Here is a 13,849-nt window from a genome sequence, read left to right as displayed (position 1 = left end):
GTCCCTGGTCCAGTTTCCGGTGGGCAGCCCAAAGGAGACACAAAACCATTGTTGGATGAGGACATGCGTGAGTCTCCTTTCCTTTATAACCCTGATCCCCCCAACTCAACAAGCACAGGCATAAGGATCAACAACAAAAAACATTTTATGGGGAGAAACTTGCCTGCTGCTGTGCTTCCATATGGAATGGGTCCCCTGGGGTCCCCAGTACCCTGGGGGTGAAGAGCTTGTGGGGTGCGTCCTCTGCCATCCGTACCTGTGTCTGAGGAGGTGGGCCCACTTAACATCAAGGCCTTCATAATGGCCCCCAGGGTCATGGTGGCGATCAGACAACTAGTACCACCACTTTGCCACCACAGGACAGACTGGTGGTGCTGGCGGTCCTAATTCGCCAGTTCAGCGTTTCAAGCAGCACTGTCCTGGGGATTATGACTCCCTTCTGTGCCAGCGGTTTCATGGTCGGAGCATGGCGGAGACAGGGTGCAGGAGGCCCACAGAGGGGCCCCTGAACTACCCATGTACTTGGAATGGGCATTGCAGGCCCCCCCCTGGTAAGCACTGTCATAATGTTCACTGACTGCTTTGCAGACAGTGAACATCGCCACGGGTGCTGGTGCACCCTGCGCACTACGGCATTGCCGCCGGCTCTATTATGAGCTGGAGACAATGCTGTAGGCCATTTCCTGCTGAGCCAGCGGGCGGAAACTCTGTTTCTACCTGCTGACCCGGCGGGAAACTCGTAATGGTGCCCACGGGGAGGCAGCCACACTGGCGGCAACCTGCCCATCAGGACTTAGCCGGACAGGCTTTTCTGTCCACCGAAGTCATATTCGACCCCCCCAAGTCCCCAGCTCACATCCAGGGGGATCAACAGCTGCCTGGGTCTCAGTCTCCTGCGGAAGACCCAAAAGAGTAGGGCACTCTCTCTGTGCCTTGTAGAACTCTTCCCTAGTAGGACCCCCTTCCTGCTGCCAGTTGGACAGCTTAGATGGGCTCCCGATTTCAGCTATATCTTCCCCTGTAGGTTGCAGGGCATCCCCCTCAGGTTCAGCCTCCTCCCAGACTTTGGAAATCTCTGGAGTGGGTTTCCTTCACCCCTTGCTCTTCCTCTTCATGGCAGGACCCTGGGCCATTGTTCCAGACTCCAGGTTATTCTGACCACCATCTCAAGCTGCCATGGACCGTGTGGTCAGGCACACCCACTCAGGTAACCCCATCTTCTCCAAGTGTGACCTGAGTTCCACCTCTTTCCAGATGGTCGTTGCCCAGCAGACAATCCACAGGCATGGATAGACTCACAGCTACCCTCAAGGAACCTGAGACCCCCCCACTCAAAGGGAACCAAAGCCACGTGGTAGTGGCTCTCACGGTTATCAGCAGCAACAACTAAATGGAATTTGGTAGGGACTACCTGCTCTGAGATTACCACATGACACCTAATGGTGGTCAGGCTGGCTCCTGTGTCTCTCAGAGCTCCACCCTCTGCCAATTAATGGTCACCCTCTTATTGTACTTTTTAGTATTGTCAGCCAAGTGGGTTCTCTGACACTAGGGTTAGCTGCACTTCCTCCCGAGGACTATAGGGCCATCTCCTCCCCAAGCGCTACACTAGCCAGCTGCAGTGACTGCCCACAAGTGGGGGCCTGTGCCCGAGTGGGACACTTGGTATCTCCCTTATAGTATTCTTCCTGATGACACTCAAAGCACTTCAGTGGAGCCTTCCCTGCAGACCTGTTCTCAGGGAACCACGTTTTCCTTTTTTCAGAAAGGGGAGATGGATCCTGTCCCTCAGAACTAGTTTGGGGCCCTTGGGAGAATTCCTTACTCATTTTGACCCCCCCTCTTTCTTATGGTGAGGGCCCATCCACCCTTGCCGTGATTTCCCCAGGTTCCTTCTTGGAGACCTGGGTGCTAACCCAGTGGTCCGCCTCCTTGGTAAGTTTTCTTGGGTCAGTGAGCCTGCTATCAGCAAGGTGCTAGCACAGATCTGGAAAGCAAAGATTGAACAGGTGCACTGTTGCACATAATTTGTACAACCCCTGATGATATTACACATCACTTCCTCTTACCCAGACATCCAGGGTCTTGCAAAAGGAATCCACACAATCCACCCAGGTCTGGTGGGAAAGGTTTTGCCTAACCCTGAATTTCTGCTTGTATTTATCTGGGGTAAGACCAATGTTCTTACCCCAGATAAACCTCAGGGCCTCCTTCATGAAGGGAAACCTTGTCTTGTCACCCTCCGGCAGCGCCAAAAGACTGTCCCTCCCTTCACTAGGGATGTGTTCCCTCAAACCAGCCCCACCAATCTGCTTCAGGGACATTGTGCATTTGTAGGGTAATCTCATATGCCACCAACCATCTGCTTATGTCACTCCCGCCACAAAACCAGACACCAGATTCTTGGGAACATGGACTTAAGAAGACACAGTAGAATTGCTGCCACAATCCCTACTGGACTCCACCTGCCTGGACTTGAGGTCCAGCTCCTTCAGGCTCAACTCCTGAGCCAGCATCATCTTTTTATCTTCCAGGGCTAATATTTTTGCTTCATCCTCCACGGCCAACCTCCAAGGCATTATCCTTCTAACATAGCCACCTGTCGTCCAGCTCCTCTGGGGACAGGCGCTTGGATGATGTGCTACTCCCTGCCCTGGAAGGGACCCACATTCCTGGGAGCAAGTTGCTCACTTATTCCACAGACAACAGCCCAAAGCCTCCACCTACATGCTGGTCCAGGTCATCCTCCACATCTACCTCATCCTCAGTCTCCTCTGAGGTTTAATTTGCTCCCACATGTGCTTATGAATAGGATCCAAGTGCCTTTTGCAATTCTGCTTTTTTGCTCCTGGCAGGCAGCCCAAAAACCTTACAGAACTTCTTGAGCTGGGCCACAGTGAAATCCTCAAGCTTGGCCAGCTCAAACTCGATTCCTGCAGGTGCAGATGTAGAATCTCCAACCAGAGAAATGAATTTGAGAACAAATAAAAATGCTAATTAGGGAGAATTGAAAAATCTAATTCAATTGAGAAGAGCAGGAAAAAATGCCAATGGGGATCAGAGACAATTGATTTGAACTTGTCTAAGTGTGAGTAGTAGTGTACACCAAATTACTGTAAGGTACTGCACAAATAAAAGTCCTATCCTCACCGCCGATTACCAAGGTTAGAATTGGGTCTCTAGTTGGCAGCAGAATGCACCCTGTCCAAGTAGGGACCACAATCCTAGTCAGGTCAGGATAGGTCAAATACACAACTTAAATTATCCTGTGCTCACCCTCTGGTAGCTTGGCACAGTGCAGTCAGGCTTAATTTAAGATGCTATGCTTAAAATACTTGTGCAGCACTTAATCACAGTAACACAGAGAAAAACACTACAAAAAGACTGTACACCAGTTTATACAAAATAGAAAACCATTATGTTAGAAATTAGGTCTTTGTTGGCAGTAAGGTTACCCCTGTCCAAGCAAGGACCCTCACTCTAGTCAGGATAAGTCACACACAATCCAAACTATCCTGTGCCCACCCTCTGGTAGCTTGGCACTGAGCAGTCAGGTTTAATTTAGAAGGGAATGTGTAAAGTATTTATGCAAATAATCATGCAATAACACAGTAGAACACCACAAAAATACACCACCCCATGTTTAGAAAAATATATATTATTTTTCTGGATAAATGTAGGTCAAAACAATGAGGATGAAATAAGTATATATTGAAATATCACTGTAAAAATTATATAAAGTGTCTTTAGTCTCTTAAAAGCAACAAATGTCTCTTGCAAGCACAAAGTACCTTGTTTGTATTGAAAATCTCCGTAAGGAACCACAAAGGAGGAGATGCGTGGAAAACAGGTAGGTGTGCGTAGATTTCTCGGTCCGCACACAGCAATGCCTCGTTTAGTTTTCACGCAGGGAAGGCTTTGCATCGATTTCCAGTGCACGATCTTGGATCCTCTTCGGGTTGCGGGGTTTTTGGACACCCCGGGGATCATAGGACGTAGTCACAGGGGCTGCGTCGATCCAGTGGTGTTGCATGGAAATTTCTACTGCACAGCAGGCGCTGCATTGATTCCTCTTAGGAAGTCAGGCAGCATCGTTCCGGCTCGGCTTTGCATCAAGCCAGTGGGCTGCGCGTCAAATTTCCGGTCGCTACGATGGCGCTGCATTGATCTTCTCCTTGCAAAGTCGGACTGCATCGTTCCGGTTTGGCGTGCAGTGAATTTTTCACCGCGATGCAGGCTGTGCGGTGTTTTCTGCAGGCTGTGTGACAAATGTTTGCCACACAGGGACTTCTTCTTACAGGAATGAAGTCTTTTTGGTCCTGAGATTTCAGGGAACAGGAGGCAAGCTCTATCCAAGCCTTTGGAGAGCACTTCCCAGCACAGCCAGAGAGCAGCAAGGCAGCAGGGCAACAACAAGGCAGCAGTCCTTCTCAGAAAGCAGTCAGGTGAGTCCTATGGGCATCCAGGCAGTTCTTCTTGGAAGGTTGCAAGTTCTAGCCCAGAAGTGTCTGAGTTGGTAGGGTCAGAGACCCTGCTAAATACCCAAATGTGCCTTTGAAGTGGGGGAGACGTCAAAGAGTGGCTTAGAAGTGCACAAGGTCCCCTTTCAGTTCCATCCTGTCTGCCAGGGTCCCAGTAGGGAGTGTGGCAGTCCTTTGTGTGAGGGCAGGCTACTGTCCTTTGACACATAAGAGTCAGGCCCTCCACCCTCCCAACCCAGGAAGACCCATTCAACATGCAGATGTATGCAAGTGTGGCGGAGCATCCTGTGTTTGGGGTTGTCTGAGTGAATGCGCAAGGGAGCAGTCAACTAAACCTAGCCAGATGTGGATTGGAAGGCACAGAAGGATTTAAGTGTAGAGAAATGCTCACTTTCTAAAAGTAGCATTTCTAAAATAGTAATATAAAATCCAACTTCACCATTAAGGAGGATTTTGTATCACCATTCTGGCCATACTAAATATGACCTGGTTACTCCTTTCAGATCAGGATCTACCTCTCAAACAGTATATGAGGGTAGCCATAATGCTATCCTATGAAAGGAGCAGGCCTCACAGCAGTGTAAAACAAATTTAGGAGTTTTACATTACCAGGACATATAGAACACACATGTAAATGTCCTGCCTTTTACCTACATAGTACCCTGCCCTATGGGCTACCTAGGGCCTACCTTAGGGGTGACTTATCTGTAGAAGATGGTGAGTTTAAGGCTTGGCAAGTACTTTTAAATGCCAAGTCGAAGTGACAGTGAAACAGCACACACAGGCACTGCAGAGGCAGGCCTGAGACATGGTTAGCAGGCTACTTATGTGCATGGCACAACCAGTGCTGCAGCCCACTAGTAGCATTTAATTTACAGGCCCTGGGCACATGTAGTGCACTTGACTAGAGACTTACAAGTAAATTAAATAAGCCAATTGGGTATGAGGCAATGTCACCATGTTTTAAGGAGAGAGCAAATGCACTTTAGCACTGATTAGCAGTGGTAAAGTGCGCAGAGTCCTAAAGCCAGCAAAAATGAGGTCAGAAAAAGAGAAGGAGGAAGCCAAAAAGTTTGGGGGTGACCGTGCAGAAAGGCCATTTCCAACACTTTCTCTGAGTAAAACAAGACCAAAGTGACAAAAATCCAATCAGTAGAAATAGATATATGAATTTTTTAAGATTAAATGTGAAAACAGTGTTTAGAAGTCTCAAACAGTAAAAAGGTTACTTGCGGTTGCGGATGACTGGTGCAAATCCAAAATCCAGGCTGACCGCAATGAAGGGTAGACTGCTTACAGAACCCATGCAGGGTCCGCTGAACAGTACCTTTGTTGGAGCCATGTGTGAACTGCGAGGGCAAGATGCGTCATTATTTCTGCTGCACTCTGGGTGATGCTTCATCGTCAGGCTCCATAGAAGTGGATGCAATTTGTTTTTGGCGGGCTGTGCAGGGCATTGTCCGTGGGCAGCACAGTAGGTGAAGATGCTGCAGTCGGGTAGCTGCTGAGTCGCTATTGGAGATGCGATGCACCAATTGTTCTGCTGCACTCGGGCAATGTGTCACTTTTTGAAGTTTGTGACTGCTGAGCCCACTTCTGAGGCCCAGAACTGGAGAAGGGTACCCCAGCCAAGGGTAAGACTCACAGATGGCAGAGTTCGGAAGCACCAGGAGAGAGGCAAGCAGTCTTTGATGTCCCTGAGTTATCGAAGATCAGAAGAACAGGGGGAAAGCCAACAAGTCCTTGGAGGCTCTTGGGTGCAAAGATGTAAAGAACAAGTTCAGTCCTTCTCACTGCAGGACAGAAGCAGCAGGCCATCACAGCAGAGCAAGTAGCAAAGTGGCAGTCGCTCCTACAGCACAGCAAGCAGTAGGCCAACACAGCAACACAGCAATGCAGATGCAGAGTGGCAGTCCCTCCTAGCAGCACACCAGTCCTTCTTCCTGGCAGAGTGTCCTTGGTTCCAGTAGGGATCTGATTTGGTGGGGTTTGGGAAACAGTATTTATACTTTGGTGTCCTGGTTCTGGAAGGTGGCAGAAACTTCTAGGCCCTCCTTTGAAGTACACAAGTTCTCGGGCCCAGTCCTGCCCTCCCTGGCTCCAGACACTCCACAGGAGGTTGTGCAGCCCTTTGTGTGAGAAGAGGCACAGGCCCATTCAGGATTAAGTGTCAGTTCCTCCCACCCATCTAGCCCAGGAAGACACATCAGCCTTGTGATGGGCCATAAGTTTGCAAATGCCACACCAAAGCTCTCTTTTTGTGTGACTTTCTGGTAGGAATGCACAAAGCCAAGCTGTCATCTACCCCATATGTGTATTCAGAGACAGGCAGAGGCACAGATTGGCTAAAATCTGACTTCATCATAAGTTGTGATTTTAAATTGTGAGCCCAGGGACACCAAGCTCCCTATATCTATCTCTTCCCAATTAGAAACTTCACTTAAAAGATGTTATGGTAATCCCCATGCTATCCTATGGGAGACATTGGCCTTGCAACAGTGAAAAACAAATTTGAAAGTTTTTCACCGTCCGGACATGTTAAACTTAACAGCACATATCAAAAATAAATTATACACAGCACCCTGCCCTTGGGGCTAACTAGGGCCTACCTTAAGGGTGACGTGTATGTAATAAAAAGGAAGATTTGGGTCTGGCAAGTGGGTACACTTACCAGGTTGAAATGGCAGTTTAAAACTGCACACACAGGCTTTGCCGTGGCAGGCCTGAGACATGTTGAAAGGCTACTGTAGTGGATGGCACAATCAGTGCTGCAGGCCCACTAGTTACATTTAATTTATAGGCCCTGGGCACATACTCTGTACTTTTATAGGGACTTACAAGTAAATGAAAGCTGGCAATTTTGGAGAAGCCAATGTTACCATGTTTAGAGTGCAAAACACCTGCACTTTAGCACTGGTCTGCAGTGGTAAAGTGCCAAGAATCCTAACAGTCAGCAAAAATAAGTCAGAAATACAGGAGGGCAGAGGGCAAAAATTTATGGGAAGCCATGCCAAGGATGATAGGTCTAACACGTGTCCCCTCCAGCTGAAAGTGGGGTGAGATACGCAACCCCTTGATAGTTCTCACTAAGGCAGAAAACCCTGGAGAGACCATCAGCATTGTCATGGTCTGTTCCAGGATGGTGTTTCACTGTAAAGTTCATTCCATGTAGGGAGATGGACCACCTCAATGGTTTGGCAATCCCACCCATCATCTGCATTAACAATTAGAGGGTCCTGTGGTCTGTCTGAAACTAGAAGTGAGTGCCAAACAGGTATGGCCTTAGCTTCTGTAATCTTGAAAGTCAGCAAACATTAGTCAAAAACACAGGAAATCAGAGGGCAAAAAGTTAGGGGAAACCACACCAAGGATGCCAGGTCTAACACACATATATTGAAGTCGTAACACTATGTTGACAATTACATAACTGACAATGGAATGTTGTATATGTTTAACACGGTCATGATAAGGTTAACAGTCAATCATTACATGACTTAATGAAGATCAAGTGAACACTAATTCATGGCAGACCTTAATGAATGTCACAGTACGTTGGTGCCACCCACAGCAGGGCCCACTAAAAGTGTGAACCTTTAGGAGGGTGCCACCACTGCCTACCTACCCTTGTGTAAATATTTGAAACTTATTGTGTAGTATTCAGTAGTGTGTGTGTGTAATTAGGAACTTTTTTTTAAGTGAGAACACTGACTTGACTTGATTAAATTGGGTGGTGTTTGTTGCATACTTGCCCACATGACCTCCCCCAAGTAGGCATCGGACAGCTCTGCCTCACTACCTTGAGAGTCAAGTGTTACAACAGAACACTTCGGGCCTGATTTAGAGTTTGGAGAATAGGTTACTTTGTCACAAATGTGACGGATATCCCATCTGCCGTATTATAATCTCCATTGGTTATAACTGGATCCTAATTCAGTGAATGGTATATCAGTCACGTTTGTGATGGAGTAACCCCATCCGCCAAGCTCTAAGTCAGGCACTTGGTTTCCAATAGATGGAAGGATGCATACTTATTACTTGTGAAGGACCCTCGTTCAACCCCTTTTCTCACAAAATATTAATAATTATGTGTCAGTCTGTTTTTTTTGCTTCTTACAAGAACCTGTCTATATGTCTATAAACCAGATGGAAAAAGTGTCACTCTATTTAACATCTAATGGTAAGAAACTGATGCAGATTAAGTCTGCATCCCTACAAAAGCCCTGTGTGTACATCGTGGATTAAGCAAAAAGCAGACACAATATCAAACAGCTATTTTTTTACTGGCTCTTCAGAGCACAGTCTCCTTTACTGCCTTCTTACAACATGCACAAAAAAATGATATTGATGAAATCAAACTGTCAAAAGAGTTGAAACAGACATGAAGAGTTCAAATTATTCTGTCGTATGAGGTAATCCACACTGTGCCACTTTCCTGAGCCCTCCAGTGACAGGACCAGTTAGATGTTAGTCCTCCTCCCTCATACAACTCTAGCTGGATAAACAGTACAGAATTATCTACGCTGCTCTCCGTCACAGCTGGAAGCAGTAGCAAGTGTTTCAGATTGCTGTTGCTAAGGCTCATGAAGAAGGTCTGGAAAGCATTTAGAGGCTAGTAGATTCTCTCAGTTGCTTGAATCAAATGAAAGCCACAACGTTCGTGGAAAATTACACAAACAAGAAAGATAATGAATGAAAACAACGGACACAGTGGAACACGAGGCACGAGGAATGGATATGAAAATGTGGGAAAAGTTAGTGTGACCAAGGAAATCGAATTTGAGTGTGTTAAAGAATTAAAATGTAGTTAGTAAATACATTGCAGCTGATGATTCAATTCTCTGAGATACAAAACTAGAGAAAATTGTAAATTATCGTTTTTTAAAATCTCGTAACCATTACAAATACTGCTTGACATCCTGGTTCATTATAAAAATTAATGTGAGATGCTATTTCAATGACAGCTGCATATTGCTAGAGAGTAGGGAAAAGTTTTAGCATAGTCTATAGGTCTGGCTTAATGCACACCGAAAGTCCTGTGTTAGTCACTGGTGCATTTAGGCACACAATATATCATAATATATCGACTCTACCAATCATGCTTGCACTAATTTGTCCATTCATCCATCCCCAACTCATTCGTGCATTCATCTACTTAATTGCCGACCAGGGTTCCCAACTCCTTGTAAGAGGGTCTTAAGGATTCTCACAGTTCACATCTTCTACTCCCAGTGTTTGCAGAGGCATAGGATGGAGGTGTAATCTGTGAGCTTTGATGTGATACTTGTCTGCGGGCTTTACCACACTATAATAACAACCCACCCTCAAACAACTATTGGGTTTAAAATATTTCTTTAAAAATATATGTCATGTCTTATGCCTTTGTCATACCTTCTCATAAGAAACAGATCAGACCGGTGACATCAGGCAAGAATTTCCCCAACAAACCAATATCGTCTATATTTCATCATTGGCTTGTCACCATAATCATCTCAAGTCTAGTTAACGGAGCATCAGCTTTCCACCCAAAAAAGTGCCCTGCAATCACTCTTTTCAATGGAAGCACACAACTCCTACTCAATGAAATCCATGTAAGGAAGAAGATAAGTTAAACATGAAGGGATATATTTACTATGTTTTAGCACCGTGTTTGCATCACAAAAGTGACGCAAATCGATGCAAAATCTTTTTTTACTAATATACGTTCCAGCACTAAACTTGTTTATCGCTGGAAAATCATTTGAAAGTAGCGCTGCTTTGCATTGCTTAGAGCCAGGGGGGCTTACCCTGGGTGGGTCATGGGCATCCCTATGCAACCACCCATGGTTTCTGGTGCTCAACCCTATTTACTTAAAAAAGTAGGTTTACCGTCAGAAAATAGCGCTCACTTCAACCAGGCGCTATCATGGAGAAATGCTTTCATTTCTCCTTTCTTTTCCGATTTTTAATGTGTGCTGCATTTAACAGCATAAATGCAAGGTGGGAACATTTTTAAGGTTGGTCTAAGCATAGTATTTTGTACTGGAAGAGCACCTATCCAGGATAAAACTGATGCTAGACTCATGTAGACACCCTTGCGTTATGGTGCAAAGGTGTGTACATGGCACACGATTGCACATTTCTGCACCAGCGCTAGGGAGAGGGGAGGAGAGTGCCACATTTCTTAATATATGTCACTCTCCTGCTCTCTTTTTCTCACGCAGCGCGGCGCAGCATTTGCAGCTGCTGCACTGCGTGATTTTCTAATAAATATGAGCCTAAATTTCACCTTAAGCTCTCACTCAGTACTGCTTCTTAACGCTCCTTTCTTCATGATCATTTACTGTGTAGTGTGAGAGATGCACTGCCAAGCCCGACCAAAAATATTAGTCTTTATTATCCTAAATGGAGGAGGCGGAAGGTCGATTTCGAGTTGCTGCTAGCATGGCACACCATCTATTATGTAAAATGCAGAGACGTGTTCAGAGGATAATGTCGTACAATTAATAGCAAATTAAACTGAAAACTCAGCCTCCTACAAAATTGCGTCCTTAGCTCACGATTAAGCTGGTACATAGACTTCTTTTTACCCTGTGAAGTTTGATCCCATGGCTAATGTTGCTTCCTTTTCCAGGTTATGATGATAATTACTCACCCTCTCTCTGAGATAAGTACAAAAATGAGACATTGTTGGGCAGCCATATCAAATAAAGTGATGTAATAAATGAGCAAAGGCACACGGGAAGAAGAATTAGGCCTGCTTACTTTCTAGTATAAACCTGTTTAAAATGCAATTTAATAGAGCTGCTTATCATCCATGTAGGAGGAGGTCATTTTTTCCTTTACTGTCCTTTTCTGTCCTTTGGTCCAGACCAGTGGGCTCTGGCTATCACTGCCTTTGTGATTGGGCTCCACAACCTCAACCCTAAAACCTAAATTGTCTGCGAGTAAACAGCTTCTGAACTGAATAGATTTCCCTGTTATACATGCCAGCCTAAAAAGCTGAGGAGGTGAGGTCAGGTTAGAGCCAGAAAGAGGACTATCTCTGGAAGGATTAAGATGCCTTATAACATTAGGAAGTACGTCCAGGGTAGATGGCAACACATTAATTTATTGCCTATGTCAGACTGACCTATAGACTGGCCAATAGGGCAGTCTGGCAGTGGCCAAAGGGCTCCTCTGTCCAGCCAGTATTTTGGGATGTTGTTGGGCCCCTGTTTTATGGGCTGGTGGGCTAGTTTTTACAGTTGATTTCTGTGATATTACCACAACTTTTGCCTGCAGCAAGCATGAATGCATGCTGTCTCCCATACTTTGCAAATCACCTACATAGCGTGACCCAGATTTACATAGAATGCACTTAGTACAGAGCAGCAAGTAAAGTTGCTGCGCTGTATTGCATAAATGGGAGAGAGCTGAACAGCGCCATGTCTACTAAGATGTGATGCTACTCTGCTCACTCCTTGCACTGGCACACTTTTGGCTGCTATAGTGCAAGGATTTCTGCTTTGTGAGAAGCATACGTTTTGTGCTGGATGGAATCCCTTACAGTATAAAAATGATGCTTTAGTGGGTTTCCCACTATCTATTTCTGCTTACAATGGAGCACGCAAAGTGGGAAATAACTTAAAAAAATTAAAACATTTATTCTCATTACACCTACTTTAAGGAGACAGACGATTTTCACAAAAATTCCTGCCTATAATTCTTTGTTGATAGGGATTTGCCTCGAAATCCGTGGGTGGTTGCATGGGAATACCCATGCACCATGTATGGAACGCCACCTTAACGCAAAGTAACCCAAATCAGTGCATTGTGTAGCTTTGTGTTACTGTGGGTTAACTTCCCATAGAAATCACAATTTGTGATAGATTGTAAATCCCACCACAATATTTTACTCCAGGTTTCAAATCGGGACCCTTGTCTCTACAAGTTTAAAACTGCACAATTTGCAAAAGTGGGCCACGCTTTTAGCTATCTGCAAAAGCAGTTGCGGCTAACGGCAACCAGAAGGGGCGGGGGCGTGCGTGGAAAAATGGGGGGGATAAATATCAATGAAATAAAATAAATTGTAAAAAACACTTACCTCCTCCGCTGCGCGGCTCCTCTGTCCCTCGTAACTCCAGGCTGCAGGCACAGACTCCCAGCATGCCCTATGGCTAATGCTGATGCTGCGCAAAACAGCATCAGGATTGTCTGGGAGTGCCCAGCCAGGGAGCTCCCAGGCAGACTGGAAGCCTAAGCAGACTTCCTCCATCTCAACAACTGGGCTGGAGAGAGCCTACTGCACATGTGTGTTTGGCCGGCCCAAGACGGCCAGTCAAACACACATGCGCTCTGAGGGGAGTGCTCTGTGCACTCACCTCACGTGCTCGTCACCCCCAATGGCCCTCCCCTTTTCAAGATAATTCCACATTGCCATTGCTTTTCTATGGCACTCTGTGCCACCAGTCATGACTCCACTAACAGAGGCTCTTTATCAGGGCAGAAAGGCAGCAAACTAAAGGAAGGACTCCTCCAAGGAGTTCACTGCTGCTGGGATTTCTGCTTTTCAGCGGGATTATCCACACAAGCAGACTCAAGATAAAAGGAAAGTGTACTACCAGAGAATGGGAGTTACAAGATGTTCTACCTGTCATTGCCAGAGTGTTAGTAATTATGAAACCATGTTCTTATGCAACCACCCATGGGTTTTTACGCAAATCTATTAACAAATGTAGACGGGGATTTGAGTCAAAAACATTACACCTCTATGTGGCAGGCATATCGCGTGATAAAAATGTTATTTTCTCAAAACTTTTCAAATTTTGCTTGTGACTTCATCTAAAGGTAGTATTTTCTAATATAAGTGCACACTTCCAGTGCAAAACCTACACTAAACATCCGAACACACACTTGCATATGGTGCAAGCATATTTATGTGGCGCAAGGCCCCTGGATTCTACAATGTTTTTGACTGCAAACTCCAAAAGGCGTCAAAGGGTAGAGAACAGAACCGCTTGCCTGACATAATTCCCATTTAGATAAACGGAATATAGTCAGTAGTTCAAATGGCGTCCTTGGCAATAGGATGAGGGTCATACCTCAGAATTTAAAAAGTATCTCAGATTTTTCTTTTCCATTGGGGAACAGCTCATAAATCGCAGTTCCTCTTAAATTGTGAACCTGAAATGGACGTTTGGATTCAATGCCATCTCAACTACTGGGCATATTTTCAAACATGTTTAAGCGTGCAAAACCCTTGTTAATTAGACCTGAAACAAAGTTGTTCTCTGTTTTCATAGGTGGGGAACCTGGGCCTTCTTTTCATGCTTCTGTTTTTCATATTTGCGGCTCTGGGAGTAGAACTCTTCGGTGACTTGGGTAAGTGTTATTCCCTGACACTTTGCAGT

The 13,849-nt window shown here is 45.6% G+C and overlaps 1 protein-coding gene across 2 annotated transcripts in view; it reads left to right on the top strand.

Annotated features, from left to right (window-relative positions):
• CACNA1G (calcium voltage-gated channel subunit alpha1 G) overlaps positions 1–13,849 on the top strand; it is a 1,194,479-nt gene that overhangs the window by 1,082,726 nt on the left and 97,904 nt on the right. For both annotated transcript variants that reach the window (XM_069200048.1, XM_069200049.1), the window contains exon 31: positions 13,742–13,820. In XM_069200048.1, the coding sequence (XP_069056149.1) occupies positions 13,742–13,820 (79 nt within the window). The remainder of the gene's footprint in view (positions 1–13,741; positions 13,821–13,849) is intronic.

The sequence above is a fragment of the Pleurodeles waltl genome, chromosome 7 (assembly GCF_031143425.1).
Source record: "Pleurodeles waltl isolate 20211129_DDA chromosome 7, aPleWal1.hap1.20221129, whole genome shotgun sequence".
Classification (NCBI taxonomy): domain Eukaryota; kingdom Metazoa; phylum Chordata; class Amphibia; order Caudata; family Salamandridae; genus Pleurodeles; species Pleurodeles waltl.
This window is presented reverse-complemented; position numbering and strand designations above follow the sequence as displayed.